Here is a 22947-nt window from a genome sequence, read left to right as displayed (position 1 = left end):
GATCTCCTTCGTTGTCATTGATGATGATTCTAAATTTTGACAACTGTTCAGATGACCCAGGAACCTCTGGTGTGAGGGGAACCTGTGAAATTACCATTTTTAGATTCTGATAATAAAAATACCTCTTAACGAGGCTGGAGCTCTATCATGTTCACAAGCTGAACACGATGCTATATCTCTGAAAGAGACGGACGTTTCCTGAGCCAGCAGCATGGGCTGTGCTTCTGAGGGGTTGAAGAGACTGAAAAGGGGCCTGACTTTCCACAGGTTTGTGTTTATGGAGCAAAACATGGGAGGACTGAACGCAGTGGAAAGAGAATTTGCGTTTGAGAGCGATGAAGGTTTTGTAGAGGTTTGCCATATTGTCAGAGAAGGAGTATTCTTTCAATTTAGTGTCCTGTTGATGAAGGGTTTCATGTTTGCATTCTGTAAGGAGTGCAACCAATAGGCACACCCTCGCTCACTCCTTATCCCCTTTTCACATATATGTGATTAAATATTACAACAGGGTAGAAACTTCTTTCTTATCTCAGAAGATGATATATTTATATATTGAAAATTGGTAGCCCTTTTATTTTTTTTATAGTAGCTAGTTTAGCTGTGGATGATATCCCAGTTACCGGAATATAGCGAATAACCACCACCTAAATCAAATGGTACAGCCTGATTTATATAGGCAAATAACCCTTCACCATTTTTCTCCCTTGTAAGTACCACTGCAGGTTTCTGTTTTTCCTAGATAGCCCATAGATAAATTATTGTTTGTATTTTGATTTTTACAGGAGGTGTTGGGGATGGAGTTTTTATGTATATATGTATATAAAAGCAGAGGTGTTTCTTATAACCAGTGCTTTCTGTATGTGGTTAGATGAAGGTGGGATTATAGCACTGGAAGAGATTCTGTGTCGCGTGTGATCTGTCACTGTTGTTTTCAGTGGTGGTAGGGAAGGTTCTGCACAGAGATGTGTGGAAGATTATCATGGCATGTTACCCAGAGTTTAGCTTGCACATGGACAACTGTTCCATGCTGCTGGGAAGGCAAAACCATACGATTGTGTGGGAGACAAAATAAAAAGACCTTCTTCTCTTGAATTAGTTGTCTGGAAATATGTGACTAACTTAAATTTCATATTCACTGTTACAACCTGCCCTTTTTTTTCAAAATTTATCTTTTTCTTATGTATCTGATAAGCTAATTTTTATTATCCTGCTCTTGTATTCCTTGTCTTAACTGTATTACTCTACGGGCCCTTCTTCTGTCCATTTTCTGCCTCCTGGTACCTAGCACTGGTACCTCATTTATATAGCGCTTATGTATCATTTTATTCCTCTCAAAACCAGATTATGTATATAATTTTTGGTTCTCCCATTAAAATATATATTATATATATTTTTATGTTGCCCTTAACAAGTTTTGAAGATACCATTGAGCAACCTTGTTTTGATTAACAAAGGAAATCTCTTTAACTGGAGAACTGTTGTAATAATTCCAAGGCAGATCAGGCAAACAATTAAAGGCAAAACTGTTATGCTCAGCATGGTTAGGGGTTTTGCAAGTCTAAAAACCACTGAAGAATAAAATATCAGAAACGAATGAAGTGAAAGTCATGATTCACAATACCATTTAGTTTTCACTGTGACCAATTATTTATTTCCCCATCGTTGGTTGGTATTTTCCTCTTTCAGTGGCAAGAGAGCCGCCAGAACGTCACACACTCTTCCTCTGTTCCTGCCGCCTTCGTGTTATTCGCACTGACGGTGAGCAGTGTTTCCCAGTTCGAGTAGGAAAAGTGACTGAGAAATTTTACAGTAAAGCAAAGTCCTCAGTTTTGGAGACACTGAAGCAACCAACCTTGTGGATTTCCTGTGATTTGTTCTTACTGTGAACATATTAGGCAATTGTTTTGTTTTTCATGCTCCCTTCTGTGGTTTTGCACTTCCTCCCTAGAACTGGACGTGGGGTTAGCAGTTCCAAGCTCTTACTATCACAGAAACATGATCTTTGTTGTAAAATTGACTATTATATGATCCAAAATATAATACTGTAATGAGACATCCTTAGCCCTGGGTATTTGGATAAAGAACCAAAACAGTACATGGGATTTTCTGAGACTGTAGTGAGTGCAGGTCTCACTTCTACTACACAAAGATTTCAGATCTCTGGGAAATTTTCTATACAAAAGTAGGATGGAATGATGAGCTCCAAGATATAAAATAAAAATGAGGTAACTCCCAGTAGTTTGCAGCTAGTTGTATCAGGCATCTGCCTACCAGAAGCACACAGTTATGCTACAAAATATTACTTTGTTCCATCAGAATGGTTTCTGTATCAAAAATACTGTCTCAGGGACACCCAAGGAAATGTTTCTGTATAACTCAGATCATATGCCATCAGCTGATAAGGAAGACTTTAGAGTGCTACATGAATATAAACTTTTCTCATTTGACGTCCAATTATTAACCTGTCTTGTAATTAAAAGTTATTCCTAGGAATATCTTGCATAGTTTCTGAAAGCTCAGACAAAGAAAGTTCGTTAAGAGATTACAGCTAATTCACACATCTAGTTTGAATTCACGCTAAAGCTAAATCTGATTATTTTAAAGTCAACGGAAAAGTATTCCACTTCTTGCACATCTTTGGTGTGAACAGCCTAAGACAATGAATTGTCTCAGTCCACTAAATTAGAAGAATATTTCCAGACTGTGAGTTGAGCTGTGGAACAGCTTGACAACAGAAATGGCACTAGGATCTAGCATCTCTTACACTTCGAGGAAAGAAACTCAAGAATTTGCATGTCTCAAAGCTCAGGCTTGCTTTATCAAGACACGAAGAGTAATACTTGACTACTGAAGAGAGTTTTTATGGCCATTTTTAGTCTTATATTAAAAACCAGTATGTTTTCTACGGCATCTGAAAATCATGGGGGCTGTTATATTACTGAGATACCTGGTGTGCTTTTTACTATGCACTTAATAATAATAAGTTGTTAGTATTTTGAAACATCAGTGCTGAAGATCACCTGAAGACTTGAGAGGTCTGGCTTTCAACCTCTGCATGTGTGAGACTGTTGGTCAGGTTGCACCTGAAATAAGATTATAAACAGAGCGCCTTGATTTTTTGTAACTGGCATTAATTTGCTTAATATAAGATTTCAGTATATTAACATTAGGATTTTCATGGAGTTTTTTATTACTGGGAGTGAAGATTTGGAGTGAAACTTGTATTTATTTCACTCATTGTAAATGGAATTTGCTGTGTACCCTTTGTGTGTCCTCAACGTACGACAGAACCTCAGGGGCTGCAATCAATATCAGAAATAATTTCTCTACCCACTTACAAGACAAAGTACAGTGACCCAATTAAGTGAAGAAAATGCTAGACTGTAGTAATGGATGAAAATGCAATTAAAGTAGGTTACTCACCTACAAAATAAACTTTCTGCTGCCCAGAACATTGCCTTTAGGTTGGAATGAAACAATCAGAAGCTAAAGATAGATAAATTAAGCCTGATTAGTCTCAGTGGCGTAAATTAAGAATACAAGGTAGCATGAGGGATTATTCCACTCTTAAATTTAATTCTCCTCTACTGTTACTGCAGAGCATTGCATCCAGTTCAATCTTGCACATTTAAATAAAGTTGGTTGTTGCTGAAGACTCTCCAGAGGCGTCCCTCCTGTGGGATTTGTAATCCAGCTCCAAGTAAAAATAGTGGAGAAATCTTCCAGGTTTAACATTGATGTAAGCTAAACAGCAGGAAGTGATGTGCTGTGTGCCCGTTTCCCACATGCATCTGTAATCTATATTACATTGACACACATAATTTTTCCGTATTGGAAAACATCTTCACCTGAGGAAAATTGGCAAATCTTGTGCCTGTCAGTCATTTTGTTGTACAACCGCTGTTCTGACGTGGTTAGCCTATGGAATCCTTGAGCCTCATCTGTGCGTTCCTGATCTTCCCACATAGTAGGGCATTGCTGGTTGCATCCTGCTTAGGCTGAGGGTAACTGTCACTGGCTCTAGCACTGGCGTTGGTGTTTTCTGGGTGGGTTTTCTCTGTTTGGCAGTTGGATATGTGTGTAGCAAGAGCAGAGTTATATCCTACTGACTGTCTTTGCAATAGATGGCTTGCTTTGTACAGCCTTGTACATAATGAAGTAGCGTTACTGTTTTTCTATTTGATTAGGATTACTATTTCTAAAGTGGAAAGTATTTAATTTCAGAAAAAAAATGGCAAGAACCCATGGTATCAACATGACTGAGAGTTGAGATATTTAAGATTTTATGCATGTACTGATTTCAACCTGAAAGGATCTTGACTGATCCTCCATTATGACTATTATAAAATATCCACATCTGCTTCACCCTTGATCAATTTTATATTTAAAACTTGATATAATTTGCTGGAGTAGTAGAGCTGAATCACAATCTAGAATGGAATTTACAATTTTTGTTGGAGTGAGTGAAATTTCATATAAGATTCTAAGAAAAGCTACTTACAGCCCAACAGTGGTATAATCACATAACTTTAAATTCGTGTGAGAAAATGTTACAGTAATCTTTAATATAGTGATATAAAACTATTTCTTGGGATTCTAAGAATAAATGCTGTCATTATGTTAAGAAATGCTTATATAAAATAAATGGAAGGGTAGACATAATTAACACCTTGGTTGTATGAACTTAATGCCTGTGAGAGGAAGGTGAAACAGAAACGTTCATATGGTGAAAACAGTTCTGCATTTATGCATTTCCCCCTCCAGAAAAACTCTACAGGTATCCCATACAGCAAGTAAAAATAAACTGTTAGGGTAAAAGGATACTCAAATAGAGGTGTTGAATGTGTCAGAGCCCTGCTGGGGGGCAGTTAAAGAGGGCCCTGCCACGGTGCATTAGGGCAGGAGGGGACATGGTCTCTCTCAGGACCTCGCTGGCTTTCAGGTGCCATGTGTGGTGGAGGACACCTGTCCCTGAGCAGGACATGAGCAGCTCCAGCTGTGGCACCCGATGCTGCTGTCACAACCCGGAGGGGCGTTGGGGAAGTGGCTTGTGACCCCAGAATCAACCTCACAGAGGTGGTTTGGTTTTCTCTTGCAAGGTATTTTGCGGCACCACGTGTACGTGTTGAGGCCATTTGGAGAGGCTGTTGGTCTTCCTCTGTTTGGTAAATGTCGTGGAGAATAAAGGCACCTCCACCCTCTCACTGAGCTGTGGAACGGGAGCAACTGCGCTTTACCCTTGCTTTGGTTTTTTAGAACAGTTGTGGAAAAAAGCATAATTTAACCGCCATCTGTCCTCTGATGTCATCAGAAATAAGATCTTATGTGTGATTTGAGCTGTTTAGAAAGATGTAGCTCATAAAATACATGCATTGAACGGATGCTGTAAAAATGCATTATTGAAAAGATCTCTCTCGTGGAACCCAAATTGCTACAAGGTTGTAGCAAAAAAAAAACATAAACAAGAGACCTAGCCATATAAGTAAGTTCTTTTTGCATTTTAGCAATATATTTCTTTCATGACATTTATATCTAATCTAGTTTATTCCAACAAGTACATGATCATGAGTGTGATCACAAAAATGATTTCATAGTTCACCAGTAACATCTCCAGGTTATAAAACGAAGAATAAAACATGTTCCTTAACAATTCATGTATTTTTAAACAAATACTTGAAGTACAGTGGCTTTTCATTGGCTCTGTTATTGCATGTGCTTGTCTTAACATTTGGTCTCTTTCCACATTTTAAGTTTCAGCTTGCAACAGTGATGATAGTGAATGCACTTCAGAACTCTTTAAAGCAGCATCTGTAGATCTTGTGGAGTCTTTCTTATGTGAAACTTAGTGGATTGGTCTAAATTGGATATTTGTATTAGACTTCTACACAGGAAAAAAGAGTTGTAATGTTTGTAGGTGGAAGCAGAGATACGCCCAGAATCTGTGTTTGATTCCCCATTTTACTCTCTTTGAAGCTAGCGTGGGCATGATAGAAAATACATTCTTGTCTACAAAGAGCCAAAATGGTAAACTGAAACTCTTCTAACATGTGACAGCAAAATATTTGGTATGTTTTACTTGGAGAGAATTTTTAAGGTTTAGAATAATTTTTTAACACCTTAGTCTTGTGTAAATATTAGGACTAGGATTGCACTTGTGGCCACATTTTAATATTCATGTATTGAAATGTGGAATAAGTAGCATTAAAAATCTGACATGTGTTGAATTGCCTTGACTGTCAGTCAACAAATTAACAATAGTGTGCATATTCATACAGAGTTACTTCTTGCGTATAAAAACTTTTATAGACTGTTTCCTTCTTAAGAGAGCTGAAAATGTCTAACATGAAACCATTAAATATTCCTTTCATTACTGTTTCTAAGACTTGTGCAATATCATGCTTTGCAAAATATTCAGTTACTGCTTTTGGCCATGGAATTCACTGAAGAAGTTGATATTAAAGAGTGTGGCTGAAACCACAGAGATTAAGTTAGTGCTTTTTATTGTTATTGTCCAAGTTTTTATTTGCTGGCTGAAAGATTTTAAAGTAACTTCAAATGTTTTCATTCTTTCCTAAAACTTTTAAATCTGTACTATCTGCAAACAGTGTGTTTGATGGAGATTTGAGGAAATATGAATAAAATATCAATGTCTTTTTCTTTAGGATCTTACTAAAGCATTTTATCCTACTGAGATTTTTTTTCAACTAAGCAAAGAGCAAAGAATTTGCATGTATACATGCATACATATGTATATAAAAGTATATATATAACAATTAGTGTGGCAGATGTTTAAGACTCAGAAATTGGAATCTAAATTGTCCCCTGAATTAAAGGCTTTTAAGATTGTAAATATCAAAAGACTGTCAAACGTATGGTTGTACAGATACTTATGTACCAATTCAATAATTAATGAACCACTGATGAGATTATTCATTTGCCTGAAATTCAGCATTGGTGATGTGACTGCACAACTGATTACTTAAAGACATTTATTTTACCATTTTGTGCCCCTGTCTGTTGTTGACTAGTTGCTCATCAACGACATGCTCTTAAGCAAATTAAGCCTTCTGGTGTGAAATCCCCTCTAGGAACTCCTTTTGGTTTCAAGTCCTTTTGGTTATTGCAGGATCCTGAGAGAATCTGGATATGGGAGAAATGGAGGGAAATAACTGCTGTGTAGTATGTTCTGGTGGCTGAAGTCACCAAGGCTAACACTTCCTGGGTAGTTTTTCACACGTACATGAAGTTCTCTCCTAGAAAATTTGCAGGCAGAACCTAGCAGGAAATGAACCCACTTCCAGAAGACAACTGAAAAAAAGAATCATACTGTAATCTATCTCAGAAAGCTGATTTCTCTTGTACTATCCTGTAATAATTTGCTGTAAGAATATGAATGGAAAGGGTCATGTGTAAATTGGCATATGTAACACGTTACCTAGCGTTCCAGTGCTTCATGAAACCCTTCAAAGATCCTATCTTTGCTGACAAAAGTGTCTCAGTGTGTGTGTCCATACCCGTGGGCACACCCACACATAATGGTTGGATCTTTAGTGTAGCTGGGCTACATTATCTGCTTACTGACATTCGGTCAAAGGCTCACCCAAATGGGCCACGCATCTGGTCCAACCCTCCGTCTCCTTTATACTCAGAGACTCAATCCTTAACCTCTAATAGCTGCACGTTGCCACTGCTAAGCAGTACTTCTTGCCTCTGGCTGTGCCTGCTGTTTCTTCCAAAATGTGAGCCTCCTGCCAGAGACAGGAGTACGGAAATTTCGATGGGTGGCAGCTATGGAGCGTCAAAATCGACAATACCATTTTGCTTCAATCCCGAGATAAAATTACTTCTTTATTTATAAGGTTTTAAAATTCAGGTTTTAAAAGATGCTTCATTCACTTACAGTGATATAAATCCCTAACAACTTTAGTGGCATTGCATCCGTGATCCAACTACTAAAATCTGCCTCGTTGTTTCCAGTAGCAAAAATAAAAGAGAATGAATGCCACCTACTGCTTCCGAAGTATTGAAACTGTCATGGAGGCCTTGCTCTTCCAGAAGAGAACACTCTGTTCCTGCTATGAGCACATCATACTTAAAAGTAAAGCCTCTACAGAGATTAGCTGGATATCCCTCTAGAACAGAAGTGATTGGAGAATTCTTGTCTGTTATTTTTACATCTATGGAGAAAATAAATTGTGTTTCCTGATGAGAAAAAAACCCTATATTTAGTACTTCTGTTGAGGACACTGCTGTTCATAGATGGTGGTAGTTGGTACTATTTAAAAAAAAATAAAATAAAAAGCCCCCCTCTCCCCACCGCTTCCCACTCCATCTACTTCTGTTGCCAGAATAATTTTAGTGTATATTGTTTTGTTTGGAGTAATCAGGCTGAAGTAGCATTAGTCCAGCTTCTCATCTTTTAATTACAGACAGTTTATTGTCTGTGCTGTCCCACTTTCTGCATGGTTCCCCACCAGCCAGTTAGACTTAGCAATCTCCATTAATTTAATTTGGCATTTCATTCAATCAGACAGGCTGTGAACATGATGAATTATTTTTTTTTTAAATAACACAATGCTCATTCTTAATTGATGTCCTTATCAGACATTGTATTTGCCAGAGCTGTAATTATTGGTCAGGCAGCAAAATCAAATCTGCCCCAATGCAGTGAAGATGTTCTCTGGTGAAATTATTAAGATACAGTACTTAGACCTGCAAAGTAATTTAGCTTTGGTCTGTAATTACATCTTTTGGGATCGTTATCTTTCTTTTTACTCATACGGAATAGTGTAACCTCAGAGGAATTAATTTGCCAAATATGAAGATAGAATTGAGATCCTTGCCATAATATATATTTGTGCAAGTAGATATAATTTTACATGAAAAATATGAGCATGCTCACACTGTAAAAGAATGATTTTTATTAAAGGCCGTATTTTTAAAAATATGGCTTCCTATTTTATTGCAGAAGTACTGAAGGTGTGATCAGTTGAGGCTGCCATTTTCCATAAGCAATAAATCGACATCGGAAATGATAGAATTTGGATGTGTAACCGAAGTGCCCAGGCAAGCAGCTGGGTAGTGCTGCGGCAGAGCTAGTTCTACAGGCAGTAGTGCATCATCGAGCCAGTGAGAATTTTGTCTGGAGATACTATCCTGAGAAACTTCAAATGTGCATTTTGACTAAACGTTAATGAATAATTATGAAAGGACTGTTAGTGTCATGATTCCCAAGTCTGAATTCTGTTTTGCAGTGAGGGCCGGGATACAGCTTTATTAAACCCCCCCCCAAAAAAAAACAAAAGAAAAAAGAAAAGAGGGAGGAGTGGATCCTGTAATAACTATTAATTTTTTTTATTTATTCTCAGATATATGTATGCAGTCTTTGAGTATAGAATTACAGTCATACATTTTAAGCAGAATGAGATGAGAAGATGATAAAATGTGTTTCATTCGTGTTCTGGATATATTTTTTTTATTTTTTCATTTGAGGCATTTATTCAAATTCCATGTGTTTGGTGGTATTCTGTGCTGGAACAGTAACCTTTCCAATACTTTCTTCTTCCTTGTGGCTGCACTATGAAATTAATTGATGTGTTTGCCTGTTGAATCTAATTTTGCAGTTGATCATAAAATACTAGTATTTGAAAAATCCATTTTTGTTCTGTTGAGGTACTCGAAGACTGAGCTCCTCTTTGTCTGGTTTTAAGTTACTTACATGTTTCTTTATTTTCACTTTTTAGGAAATGAATAGTGAGTGTGATTTCTAATGTTTTTCAGTTTAGAGTTGTACCACAATTGAGTTCATTTAGAGACTGGAATGTAGAAATTTGTACTAAATACTAGTGACTGAATGTTACAAGTAAAAGAGTTTGTCCATTAAAATTGGTAGCAAAATTCCAATTAACTTTTCTAAGTCCAATATGTTATAATATAACATCTTCAAAGTTAGTTATTTGCTTTAATTTTAATGCTTTTTAAAAAATTATGGGTTTGTGATGTAAACTTCTCTTTTGGTTGTTTTATTTCTTGCTGTGGCTTTTGACTCATCGCCATTGCAAAAGAGAGCCAGACAGTAGCCACTATTTAACCGTTTAAGATTTTTCTGATGACTTTTTTTCAGTAGGAATTCAGACGTTTAATTGTGGATTTTTATCCCAACCACCAGGGTTTTCTGTGACATTCGTCATATCAGACGCCAACCCTTCATTAGTATCGGCTTTCATAACCAACCGATTTTTAAGCTCTGGTGAGTGCAAAGGGTGGCTTGAAAAAGCAAAGTGCGTTGTGCTGTGCTGGGTCAGAGTGGCTGATCCATTGATTTGCAAACAGCTCTCATCACGTCTGGCCGGGGAGGTCTGCTCCTCGAGAACAGGCAGTTTGTGGAAGTGGGGAAGTGATACGGTTTTTATATCCCCCATTCTGGGCAGGGCTTGATTTGGTCTTCGTTAGGGCAAGATTTGGGGAAGGACTAGAGGGCAAGAGTTTTTCCTAAGAATTGCAAATATTCAGCTTTCCTTAGAAAGATAAATAAGGCTGGATGTTGGGCTTCAGGTTTGGTGATCAAAGCTCAGAGAAGAGCTTCAGCAAGTAATTTGAAAATAATCCGTTTTCTTGACATTTGTTATGCAAGGTACTAGTAAGCAAAAACCCAGTCTTCATGTCAGTTCTTATGGGTTTCAGTAGGGCCAAGATTCAAGTGCCTCAGCAACATGAGAGAGTAGAGGACTGAACTCGTGGCTTTAATGCAGTGATTTCCACGAAGGATGAAAGCTGTGACTCACAACAAGTTCAGAAGAGGTTTTGTTCTTTTGCAATCCATTTCATGAAATCAGCGTATGTGTCAAGGTTTTATTGGTTTGCTGTAGCAGTAAGTTGTGGTACTCACACTTAGTATAGAAGATGGAAGTTGACCTCCTGAAATGAGAGGAAAGAAATAATAGTTTCTGATTCAATGGTATCTGTTGCCAAAGGAAGCCAAAAATATTTTCTTTTGTACTTAGAGGGTAAGGGTGCTCTGAGATCTTCAGATGCAAAAGTTTCTGCAAAACCTTGCTAATTGCTGTGGCTAATTTGCAAAGCGTCCCAGCACCAGCACGAAACAAAGAGAAAGCTGGACTAGGTGCTGCATCTTAACCGTCCTTCTCTCCCAGGGCAGCCCAACAGCGGGGAGCCCACGGGAGTCTGCCTGGTCAGAGCACATTCTGGATCTTAGGTTCGGTTTAAATGCCTGCTGTGAACTACAGCAGTGCGCTGAGGTGTTCGTCAGGGATCTGAGGGAGGGTTCCTTTAGAAAATAAATGGAGAAGAATGTTGACTGCAACAAGAGTCATTTCACAAAAAACATCTTCCCCAAATTATTTTACTAAAAGAGACAAGAACCCCTTGTTCTATTTAGAATGATTTATAACTGTTCCCAGCTGATCACAAAGTGTTTCTAAATTAAAAGCCATTAATTATAGCCTTATATAGATACAAAGATATGGAGGAAGTGCTTTGTAATTCCAGCTCTGCACTTCAGGTGAGAGCTTCTTAAATTACTTGGACCATTGGAGCCACCTGCTTGACTAAATGCTGGGGGCCCTGTGTTTCAGTACTCATCAGTGCATTGCAGTGTTAACATTGTTACTGATTTTTCTCATTTCTCCAGGGCAAATACTAATTAATGGATACAATTCACAGCTGATTAGCTGTAGTTTCTTCAGTAATTACATTCGCAGACTAACTGTTCAGAAGAGGATTTCTAACCCAGTTCTTATTTCACTCTAAGCTTAATTTGTTTTTTGAATTGTTTAGGTCCTTAAGATAATAACCATTTTATTTTCTTTTGTTGTTATAGGTACCACTAGATAATAAAGAATTTTAATCTTAGAAATACTCACTGATAATTGTTGCATGCCTTCAATGGATTTCTAATTCAGAGAAAAAAATAAATTTAAATAGTATTAATTATGATCTATACGAACAATAGCCTAAATACACCAAGTTCTGACATCAGTGCCTGAGTAGTACACAATAAGATCTTAAATATTGTAGCCCAAGAACAGAATGAATCCAAGGATATGTACTGGTAACTTTTAGCTTTGGCATTCCTTGTTATGGCATTTGCTTCCACAGTCTTAATAAAATGGAAAACTATGTTGTCACTGTCCACTTTCTTTTTGCTCTAATAACCCCAAAAACCCACTTGGCGATCAGAGCAGTGTTAGCTGTGGTGTGAGGAATACATGTAGATCAAAAAAATGTAGAATTTTATTCTTAGAGGTCAGCTACATTTCCGTTTTGAGGCACTGAAGTCCCTAAGATGGTAAGCTCACTAAAATAGGGCAGGGCTTGTTGCCACTTATGTGATGCTAGATATACACTTGCCTATTGTATCTTTGCTCTTAGGTATTATTCGAAAATTTACGTGTTTTTGTTTGGGTTTGAGGTTTTTTGTTACTGTAGAAAGAACAACTCTGTTTGGAACCATCTGAGTTTTTCATGTAAATCCTTCTTAGTTTGCCACTAACCAACATGAACTGTTAAGCTGAAGTACCGTGTCTTTGTGCAACAAATCCAAGCGCACAGATCCTTATGTGCCAAAACAGTAATTTGACTGTGCAGTTTTATCTGAATTTTTTAATCTCCAAAAATGGGTGACATCTGGGCTTTTTAAAAATGGATGACATGACTCGAGTATCTGCATAGCTGGGGATAACAGAGTTTTAATAGCTATGAGGCAGCCTACATATTGTGTTAAGGCCTCTGTTGCTTAACATGTGTTGTAGGTTGAAAGATTCAGCATGTTATGTACACAAATGGAATTTCATACTTTGGAATGAGGAATCTCATATCATATTCTTTCCTCCCTATGATTATCTTCTGATTTTATTGATGTCCTCTTATCAATCAGACAATTCATTAAGTACATGAGACTCCAGTTCTTTGTGTCCCTCTTCCTTTTCTCATCCCTTATCATTATAGTTTCATCCTTTTTTTTTTTTTTCATATTCTGTTTTTTCCCTCCTTTTAACTTTTGGTCTTATTTTCAAAAATGGATTTTTGAGTTTTCAGAGAAAGAGCTGTTATCAGAAGGATCACTCTGGCCCTTCCACTGCTCTAGGATGCTGCATGAACTGGAGACAGTCGGGGTCTGAAACACTTCCCTGCTAGGAACAGCCAGGCTCTGAGTACTGCAGTAGTGAGCTCAGCTGGAGCAGTGAGTTCAGCTGCTCTGAAAGCACATCAGTTTCGTGCCTGGAGAGAACACTGTATGCAAGTACAGGGTTACTCTTCCTCAGGCACTTGTGGCAGAGCTTATGCTGGTGGTGAGGTTTGTCGTGGTTGGAGTGGGGGGCAGGTCCACCAAGATCAGGCAAGATGAAGCCTTCCTGAAAAAGTTTGCTTTTCAGAACTCAGAAATGGGAGTTAAGGGAAGAATGCTTAGCACTGATGTGGCAGGGACAGCACAGGAACTTTTCTCTCATTTGATTCTCTGCAGCGTGCACGGTGCCTGGTAATAGAAACGTGGAAATGTGAAAGCCTGTGATTTCATGTTTTGATGGTAGCTGCATAACATGTGTGGTACCTGTTCCTCAAATTGAAGACTCTAGATGCTTGCCTGCTCTGGGAACACATGCAGAAATAGTTACCAGTCTACCTGCTTTTCGCAAGTGCTATTTAAAGGAATAAAGCACACTAAGTGCCAAGTAACCAAATGCAGATCATCTCTTCCTTTTCTATGCTCAGTCTGTTAAAAAAAAGTGCTCCTCTTCTTCATCAACTGTTCATACTTGAGAATTTGAAGGGAGGTATCCTGTGGCACCCGAGAGGATCCTTTCAGATCGCTCCTGTGTGAGAGGAGTTGCACCTCAGCAGGAGCAAGCGGGTGCTTGGCCCACTCCACCTGGTGGATCTCAGGGTCTCAGTGTGGTACAGTGTCTTCTGTTTGAAAATCTTGTGGTTCTCTGGGAATGCAGGAGCTCAACTGGATTGAAGGATAGACAAAGAGGGTTTGTTTGGCTTTTTAATTTTGTATAAAGAATGGGATTTAACAACGCTGCAGGTTCTTATTCTCCCCTTTATTGACCCTCATCTGTTTAAAGCCAGATCCAGATGGAATCGTAATACACCAGCTTCTTCTAGCTGCAGCAGTTCTCTGGATCAGGATCAACTGCTGAAAAATCATAATGCATGTCAGATAAGATGTAGTGGGGTTTAAATGTCTTTTCTGGAGAAGAGTCTCTTTCTAATGGACGCTTAATTTCCAAAGTCACCTCTAGGTCTGTGGTGTTGGTTTGCTACCATGACAAAGAAATTTGAAGAGAAGCACGCAGATATCTTCCATATACAGACTTGAGGATGCAGAGTATGTAATAGTAATAACATTGAATCCAATCTAGTTGACTTCAAAGAACACCTGCAAAATTACATCTTACATGTTTATTGTTTTGGTTTTGTTGTTGTTTTTCAACTCCTGTGCCAGTGATGAGGTAGAGAAGAGTTTATTGTGGCATGTATTAAAATCTAAATATTTATTTTTCTTTCAGTTTGGAAATAATAACAACTACATGAACATGGCTGAGGCAAATAACGCATTTCTTGCTGCAAATGAGGTAGATGTTTTCCTTTTCTATCTATGCTCGTATTCAGCTGTTTGCTGTGATAATTTAACAGACTTTGAATGGATGAAGAGTGAAGTGCTGAATTTCTGTGTGTTTTATGGAGCACAAAATAAAGACTTTAATGAGAAAGAAAATAACCTGACAGCTCTCCATTACTAGTCAATTTAGCTGTCCATAAGGCTGTTACTTACATAGCATGTCAATAGAAGCAAGTCTGCTTTATGTATGAAAAAAATTATAAAACAAGGAAAGCAAATAAAAAGCACAGTAGGTGTGCACTTTGAAAGCAAGCTTAGTAATAGTCACGAATAGCTAATATGCTAATTTCTGTTATAGACACAAACATTTTAATGTGGGTTCTTAATACTGATATGTTAGAAAACCAAAACCAACTTTGTTGCCTGAAGTGCATGCGCTGCCTGAAGGAAACTTCTGACCAGGAACAAGAGCAAACCCGGGGCTGGTGGAAGCTGGCTGGGTGGTGGAGGTGATGTGTTTGATCACTGCCTTTGAGAATGGAAATAGAGTAATCCTCATGTGTTTGTTACAGCCAGATAATAGACTATCAACATGCTAATACTGACCCAGCTCCAGACAGAAACAGCTTTCGCTCATCACTAGAACCCAACAGCTTTCCCTTCCGAAGGGAAAGAAGGAAAGTGTAAGATGCACAGTCTAGTAATGTGCATAGCAGCATGGAGAACGAGAACCAAGTATTTGTGTAGGGTGCATGCCATAAATGATCTTCCCAACAGGAGGAAAGGTTAGAAAACTGAGCAGCCTTTATTTCGCATGTTGTAAGGGGTGGTTCAGTGGTAGGTGTTCTTGTGCACTTTTATAAAAGGGATCTCAGAGAAAATAAGCAGAAAGGCATAACAATAATATGAAGGTTAGAATTAAGAGTCGTATTTTATGAATCATTTACACAATGGTCACCATCTCTTTTTAACCAGCAAGACTGCTTAGATAAGGGAATATTGTTTGGCACTAGCTCCAGTGTTATTCGTGATAATGAACACAAACCCCATCTGTAATGACAACATGATGTTTCTTTCTGTAGAATTCTTTCCTACATTTGAATCAAACATTGATGAAAGCTCTGCTGCCAGCAGCTGTTCAGAGACAATTTAATTCCAGCTGTGATAATTCACCGTGTCAGACATTGGCTGTTATATGTTGATACAACAGTTCTCCAGATTTGCATTTTTATCAAAAGGAACAAATGTTTTGAACATTTCAGTACAGATGGCATTTAAGCATGCACACAATTTTTTTTTACATGCGCAAGATATAAATATCTGAGAAGTTAATAACTTTAAAAAATGCGATTGGTAAGATAAATCCCACAAATGTTATACCATCTTTTGGTCATAACAGCACCTTTCTGCAATCCCAAATTGCATACTATTCAGGCTCTTTTTACAGACTGAATAGCCCAGTGATTTGGATTTAAGACTGCTTCACTGAGAAGCTTTCTTTCTTCTTAGATTATATCTATTTTATCCTCAACCTTAGGGCTGTTGTATGTTTTTAAAAAAAGATATATACTTATTTGGACAAGTAGTACTGTGAGAATTTAATTCACATTTGAAAAAAATGGTAAGATGTTCATCAATTTACTTTCTCATTTGTAGTACGCTAGAAGTATTAAGATGAATGCTTCTCTTCTAAGTAAAATATTGTATTATTATCTAGCTGTGTTATATATTTGTATAGCTGTCCTAGAGTTATTCTGTTAAATGGGGAAAAAAGATGCAGTTCTTATAACGCTGCTATCTCATAAATATGTCAAGTGAAGAGAGGTTCAAACATACTATAATAATACTGATTTCACTGAGCCCTTCTGCTTGAACAAGGAATAAAAATATGATTAAGTGCTAGTGTCCACATTAAAGCATGAACCTAAATTTGCAATTATTGCATTAAAATGCATTTAATTATAGTGTTTTTACATTAACATGAATGCAGCTTCCTTGCTATTATCTTTGGGCCTGAGCACTGCTGAGCTAGAAGCCCATTTTATTCCTGTAAATAATGCCCTAAGAGTGCAATCCTAGAGCACACTCAGGCTTAGAAGGCACACATTTGCTGTATGTTTTCTGTCTCCATGTCATGATTGCTACGACCCATTTTAAAGCACCTTAAATATTTATTGAAATAATATTTCAAGTGTTAATTACAGTGGTAATGAAAACAGCCAAATGCCACATATCAAGAATGAGTGTTTATCCGTATTGTTAATGTGATATGTTAGATTTCATTAAGCAGTAATGGGGTAGCAAATGAGTCACAAATTACAGTTGCATCTGTTACTAGACCACATTAGTGCCAAAATAACTGCAAATTCAGCCATAGGGTTATGTTCATTAGCCAACCACTTCTCCTGGCCAATCCATCCGTTGTGTTTGTGAACTACGGGGTCCTCAGGAAGACAAATTCACACCTTTTGAAATATAGCAGCGGGGAAGGCAAACGTCCCCCTAATCTGGGCCTGGCTTTCACCTCCAGAATTAAGTTACAGTCTTGCTGTTGGAGCGAGAGGGGCAGAGTCTCAGCAGAGTGACGGTGCTGCAGACTGCAGCAATCTGGGACCTCATCATTTCTGGTGTGAGACCAATAATGACAGCTGACAGGTTCTATGTGCAAGCGAAGGTTTTTCTTGTGTTTCGATTTCCATCTTCTCTCAAGCGGTTATTAATTTATATCATCATTAACAGTTTGAAGGATGACAATTTGCGGTAGTTAATGAGATCTTTCACTGAACATATCATTTTTAAATTAACTGGCATTAAGTCACTCTTTCAAACAATGTAAATAATACATAAAACAATTCCGCCCCCCCCCACTCGAATTCTGAGCTAATGCAAACAAACAAATCCCAGAGCAGCCTTGCATGTCCAGAACAAGACAAGAGTGCCTATTTTAGGACTGCCAACTGCCCGATTTGATCAAGACAGTCCTGATTTGGGTACATTTAAAATGGCCTAATTTCAGGCACTGAATTTCTATTATTAAGTAGCAGTGGACCTGAAATAATATATGAAAGTTCATTTAACTCGCAAGAAATTTGAATAAGCATAGCTCATTTGTTTCTCAAATAAAAGTCAGCAATGTTGAAGCCAGAGACAGACTCTACTTGAATAAAGATTATCTTTGACAGACACATGCACACGTATAAACACGCACAAACCCTGAAGATAACTGGCAGTAAATGTTTTGCTCAAGGCATCTTAACAGGTGTTTAGTTCTTAACAAACCTACTGTTCAAACAAAGCTGGCTTGCTTCAGAAAGCACTGGAAGCTTTTATACGTGTTTCTCCTCCAAATTACAGCCCTTGTTTAAAAGGGTGCATTGTACTTTTGGAATGGAAAAGAGAAGAAATAAAGGCCAAAATTATAATATTTCATGTTTATTAGTGGAAACTAAAGATGTGAAATAGTCAGTGTTAAATTAATGCTGTGTGTGCTACAAAATTGTCAGTATTTTATGAAGCATGAGAGTAATGTTAGCTGTGCTATTTTACTAACATATCAATAAAGTGGCAATTTGTTATACAGCCAAATCCAATGTAGCTGATATTCAAACTAACAACAAAGACAGATGTTGCTAATTAAGTACACATTAAAAAACTGTTAATACTGATACTCCATTAAAGCCATATGATAATGAGACTTAAATCTTTAATCAGAATGATCCACAAATCCCTTCAGTATGGGAAATTTAAAAATTTTTTTGCATATGGAGTTTGCATTTGAGAGTGAAAAAAGATGAGAATGGCAGGTCGGGAGGTGGTTTCCGAGAGCAACGCGTCCTAATGTGGTTTGCCTTGTCCTGTCGTTTTCTAGCAGACGTTCCATACGCCGAGCCTCGGGGACGAGGAGTTCGAAATCCCACCCATTACTCCCCCGCCCGAGTCTGAACCTGCGCTGGGGATGGCAGATATCCTACTGCCCTTTCAGGGCCTTGGTGACCAACTACCTGCTCAAGGAAATGAGTTCACACCTCAGTTTCCCCCCCAGAGCTTGGATCTTCCCTCTATTACGATATCCCGAAATCTTGTGGAGCAAGATGGTATCATCCACAGCAATGGATTGCATATGGTAGGTCCAGCTCTTTGTGTGTTTCCATTGCCTAATATTGTCTGTCAAACCATGGTGATGTAGATTTGTGCCATCTCTCAGTTTTAATTGACTTCTCAGAAGACCTATGTGGTTTCTTGGTCTTGAAGCCTCACCAAGCATTTGCCAATGTTCTGCATCGGGCACAGACGTGTTCTGTGTGAATGATGGCATGTGTTGTCGTTACACAGCAAACAATGGTATGCCGTTACTCAGTTTCCTAAAGCAGCTGGCAAATGGTTAAGGGTTTAATATTGGTGAATTCGGGAAGATAAATGTGGTTGTTAGTGTCCAGTGCAGTGCTATACTGTGTGTGAACAGATCTCTTGTGAAGAACCAGTCAGACTTTATAAACCAAGAGTTTTAATTTGGGGAATAGACTTGGAAGTCCTTGTCCATTGTCATCATGAGCATCTCAAGTGCTGCTGAAGTTCAAAAATGTGTTTTACAGTTGACACTGGCATCAAGAGTTGAAAGACCATTGTAGTGGCCAGGGTGAACTATAGAGTTTAGAAGAAATTGCTTGTCTGTGTTTCAAGTATGAGACCCACATCTGACAGCCATCAGGATATTTTGAATGTGCAGTATTGAGACGAGATCAGAAAAGGATCCAGACGCAGTATGGCAGCAGTAAAAAACCCCATGCGTTTCTCTATATTTTATATATTCCATGGGCTAAATCTTTATAAATGGAAAATGATTTTATTTTGAACTCACAGTAGAAGTGGTAGGGATATATTGCCACACGCAGAAATACAGGGTCATAAAAAGTCTTTGTTCTGTCCAGTGCTCCTGTTGTCTACAGAGTTTGGGGCAGGTGTTGGGCCTGTGCTTCTCTTCCTGGGCTGTTTCTGAGCCCTCTGGAATGGGGAGGGATGATCCAGTCTGGGTGTGGCGAGGGGCTGATCAGAATCATTAGGCTAATTCCAGTGATCATCTTGTTAATTAGAACAAACAAACCAAGAATCATAGAATCATTAGGATTGGAAAAGACCTCTAAGGTCATCAGGCCGCATCCAGGCTGTATGGGTATGGTGTCTTCTCCAGAATCTATACATGCTGCGCAGTGGTGATCTCAGCTGGAGGGTACATGGGGTGGATTCCACTTTCTTCTATTTCCTTTTCAGCTTTGGGGATCTCCCTGCTCGGGTTTCTCCAAGTTTTGTGCCATAACGTCGATACTCACAGTGATGAGACAGCTGTGAGTCAGTTTATCATACTTAAACTCAGTGGTTACAATTACAATTAGTTCCTGTGTTGCGTATTTAAGAGTGAATGTGTAGCTTGAACAGATATTTTACATCAACTCTATTTTCTTCTGATTAGCTGTTTTATGTAGGACCTTTTGCTAAACTCGATGTCGTGAAAATACAGATTTACTGCTGGACTGTAATAAAGGTCATCATGTTATGATTTCATGTAAATCTTTTTTTCTTTTTCATTATTCTGGCAAGAGAATATTAATTAAAGATTTACAATTCAACATGCAGCAAATATTTCTCTGGAATTCCACAGGCTGCTGGCTTCATTGCAAATGTTAATATTTCCTCAGAGGTCATGAAGAGTAGCTAGCACTAATACAGAATTAAGCACAAACTGCTTGCTATTTAGGAGGCACAGAATTCATTAATTCTATAGATACAAAGCAGGGACTGCCTACAACAAGCCTGGAAGGATATGGTACTTCTTTTCAGATCCCATTTTACATGGAATTTTGGATGCACTGAACATGTTGGGTGGCTACTAAGGAAAGATCAGACTAATAAAACCTGAGATTCAGGAACGTTATGCCTGGAAACTAAAGTAATGGAGCGTGTGTGGACTGAATATAATGGGACTTGTTCAGTAGCGTGTAGTGCCTAACACGGGCTGGATCAGCATCGTGCTACATGTATAGGTACCTCATCGGCGTTACCAAGTGATTTGTAACCTGACCCAGTTGTGCCTTTTAATTTTGCACCCTTTTTAATTGAATGTCATTCTTCAATGAGTAAATGGAAAAAACAGTTCCATCCAGAAAAGGCCTCCTGGTTAGATACCTCTTTTCTCACCTGTTCTTGCCCTGGATGAGAGGGTTTGCATCTTTCTCCCTTTTTTTCCTCTTCTAGACTATGCAATATGGAAATGAATGGCATAGTTTACATGGACTTCAGTGGTAAGAAGTTGTTCCAGTATAGGTCAAAGAGAAGACCTAGAGAAGCTCATGCCTTATCCCAGTAGTCCAGTGGTATTTCTAGGGTGATTGGCAGTTCAGAGCTGTGGACTGGGAACTTGTGTGTTGTTTGCAAGACCAAAAATTTGTCAGAATTGCGTCATTTGATACGGAGGAGCCACACAGGGAGGCTTGTGTCAGACACTTGCTCACAACTGCTTGAGTTGTTTTATCCTGTGGGATGAAGCAGATCCTGCCACTGCATTTTAGTCAGTAGTCTTTTTCATGCCACCTCATAAATGCTGGTTACCTTCAGGAAGTTTAAAAACGTTAACAGAGGGTCCATGCATAGGTTTCCCCTGAACTCACGTTGCTCTCTAGTACTCAAATTTTCCAGCAGTTAATCTGTATTTCAAAAATAGAAAATGAAAACATTATATCATATTTTATGTGAAAAATGTGCACTTTATTAAACTGGTAAATATTTATTAATAATATTAGAATTCATCTTTAAATTAGACATTTCATGAATTACCTTGCCTTGGAGCTATAAAAACTTTATTGCAGCAATAAAAAAATGTAAAGGAGGCATTTTGACTATGAAATTTCATTTCATGGTCAATTGAATTTACTATATCTGAAAGAACTGAAGATGGGGTTGTAAAATAATTATGATGTTCGTATACACTTATGGAACAATGTTTTTATCCAGCAATACTACGATAGTCTTATTTAAAGGCTGTATTAATAGTGTATTGCTAATCACTAAAGCTTCTTTAGCTGAATACAAACTTAAATTATTTTAATATGAGCTGCATTGAGTTTATTATATATGTCTTGTGAAGCATTAGAGAGCTTTACTGTAAGCAATATTTAGTTTAGATAAATGTAGTCCTGCCCTGTTGAAAAGTCCAGTAGAAGAATTTCACCTTGAAGAAATGTCATGAGATTTTAAATCACAAATGCTGAAAAAATAAAATGGGCTTGGACAGAATTATGATTAATACTGTGTGTCTTTGGCTTTTTTCTGTGTACTACCTGACATGTTCACCTATAAACTTGAATGCAGAATCGCCAGAGGCATGGTTAAAAATAGGTTATGTCAAGGTTTTCCTATGTCTCCCTTAGGGTATGGAGTTGGCTAGCTACCTCATAATACTTCTGCAAGTATCTCACATATTTCCCACAGGAAGACCAAAAAAAACCCAACCAAACAAAAAATATGATTCTATTTTTAACATATTCTTTGTGTATTGCTATATTGAAAAAATAATTCACAGTGCAAGAAAGATATGTATTGTTAACATAAATCTAGCCTGGCAATTATTAAAAGACTGTATTGATGTATTAACAATTGTTCATGCTATTAAGATATACATAGTGAAAATTTTCCATTATTATTGGCAATAAGCACAACGCATTTATCTTACTTAACAGCGTTTTTCTACATTTAAAAACAGACCTCAGCAACAAAAAAGAGGAGATAAAATGGAGGTAGTTTGATTAATTTTAATATTTTAATAATATGCAAATAAAATTCTGATTTTCAGAAATGAGTTGCTGAAAAGTGGAGTGCTGATGTACGTTTGACTTCAAAGAATGTGGGGATTTACATGATGCAAATATTATCCCTATAAATACTTGAATATAAATAATCAAGTCAAAGGAAATCAACAGCGATATCCTCATTAAAAATCACCCTCCAATATTTTACATTAATGCTCGGTTTTTTGTTGAGCTGCCTATAGAAAAATTATTTTAATCTGCAAACTGTGGCAATTCTATAAAACTACAACTTGTGCTCCTGAGGGTTCCTTTTTTTAACACCTCTCTATAATCTGCCCAGCCTGCTGAGTAGCATTGACATCAGTAGTACATCAATTTCAGAAAGTGGATTATTTTTACTAGACAGCTATTGTGACATATTGGGTCAGTCATAAATGAAAGATATTCATGCAAGCATGCAATACTTGTAATGAAGTCTCACTCTGACCTTCTGTATGATTGATTCTGTAATTTAGTTTTCTCAGGCAGTGCCTGAAATGAAATGAAATCATGTTGAACAAGTTT

At 37.8% G+C, this 22947-nt stretch overlaps 1 protein-coding gene across 1 annotated transcript in view; it reads left to right on the top strand.

Moving 5' to 3' along the window:
* The first annotated feature begins 211 nt into the window (after positions 1-211).
* The window catches only part of TOX3 (TOX high mobility group box family member 3), a 39027-nt gene continuing 16291 nt past the window's right edge, over positions 212-22947 (top strand). Inside the window, exons 1-3 of the mRNA XM_009869328.1 lie at positions 212-352; positions 14532-14597; positions 18453-18707. Coding sequence (XP_009867630.1) covers positions 212-352; positions 14532-14597; positions 18453-18707 — 462 coding nt within the window. The remainder of the gene's footprint in view (positions 353-14531; positions 14598-18452; positions 18708-22947) is intronic.

Source organism: Apaloderma vittatum, unplaced genomic scaffold, assembly GCF_000703405.1.
Source record: "Apaloderma vittatum isolate BGI_N311 unplaced genomic scaffold, ASM70340v1 scaffold27865, whole genome shotgun sequence".
NCBI classification, from domain to species: Eukaryota; Metazoa; Chordata; class Aves; order Trogoniformes; family Trogonidae; genus Apaloderma; species Apaloderma vittatum.
The sequence above is the reverse complement of the archived record's forward strand: the minus strand, read 5'-3'. Positions and strand labels throughout refer to the sequence as shown.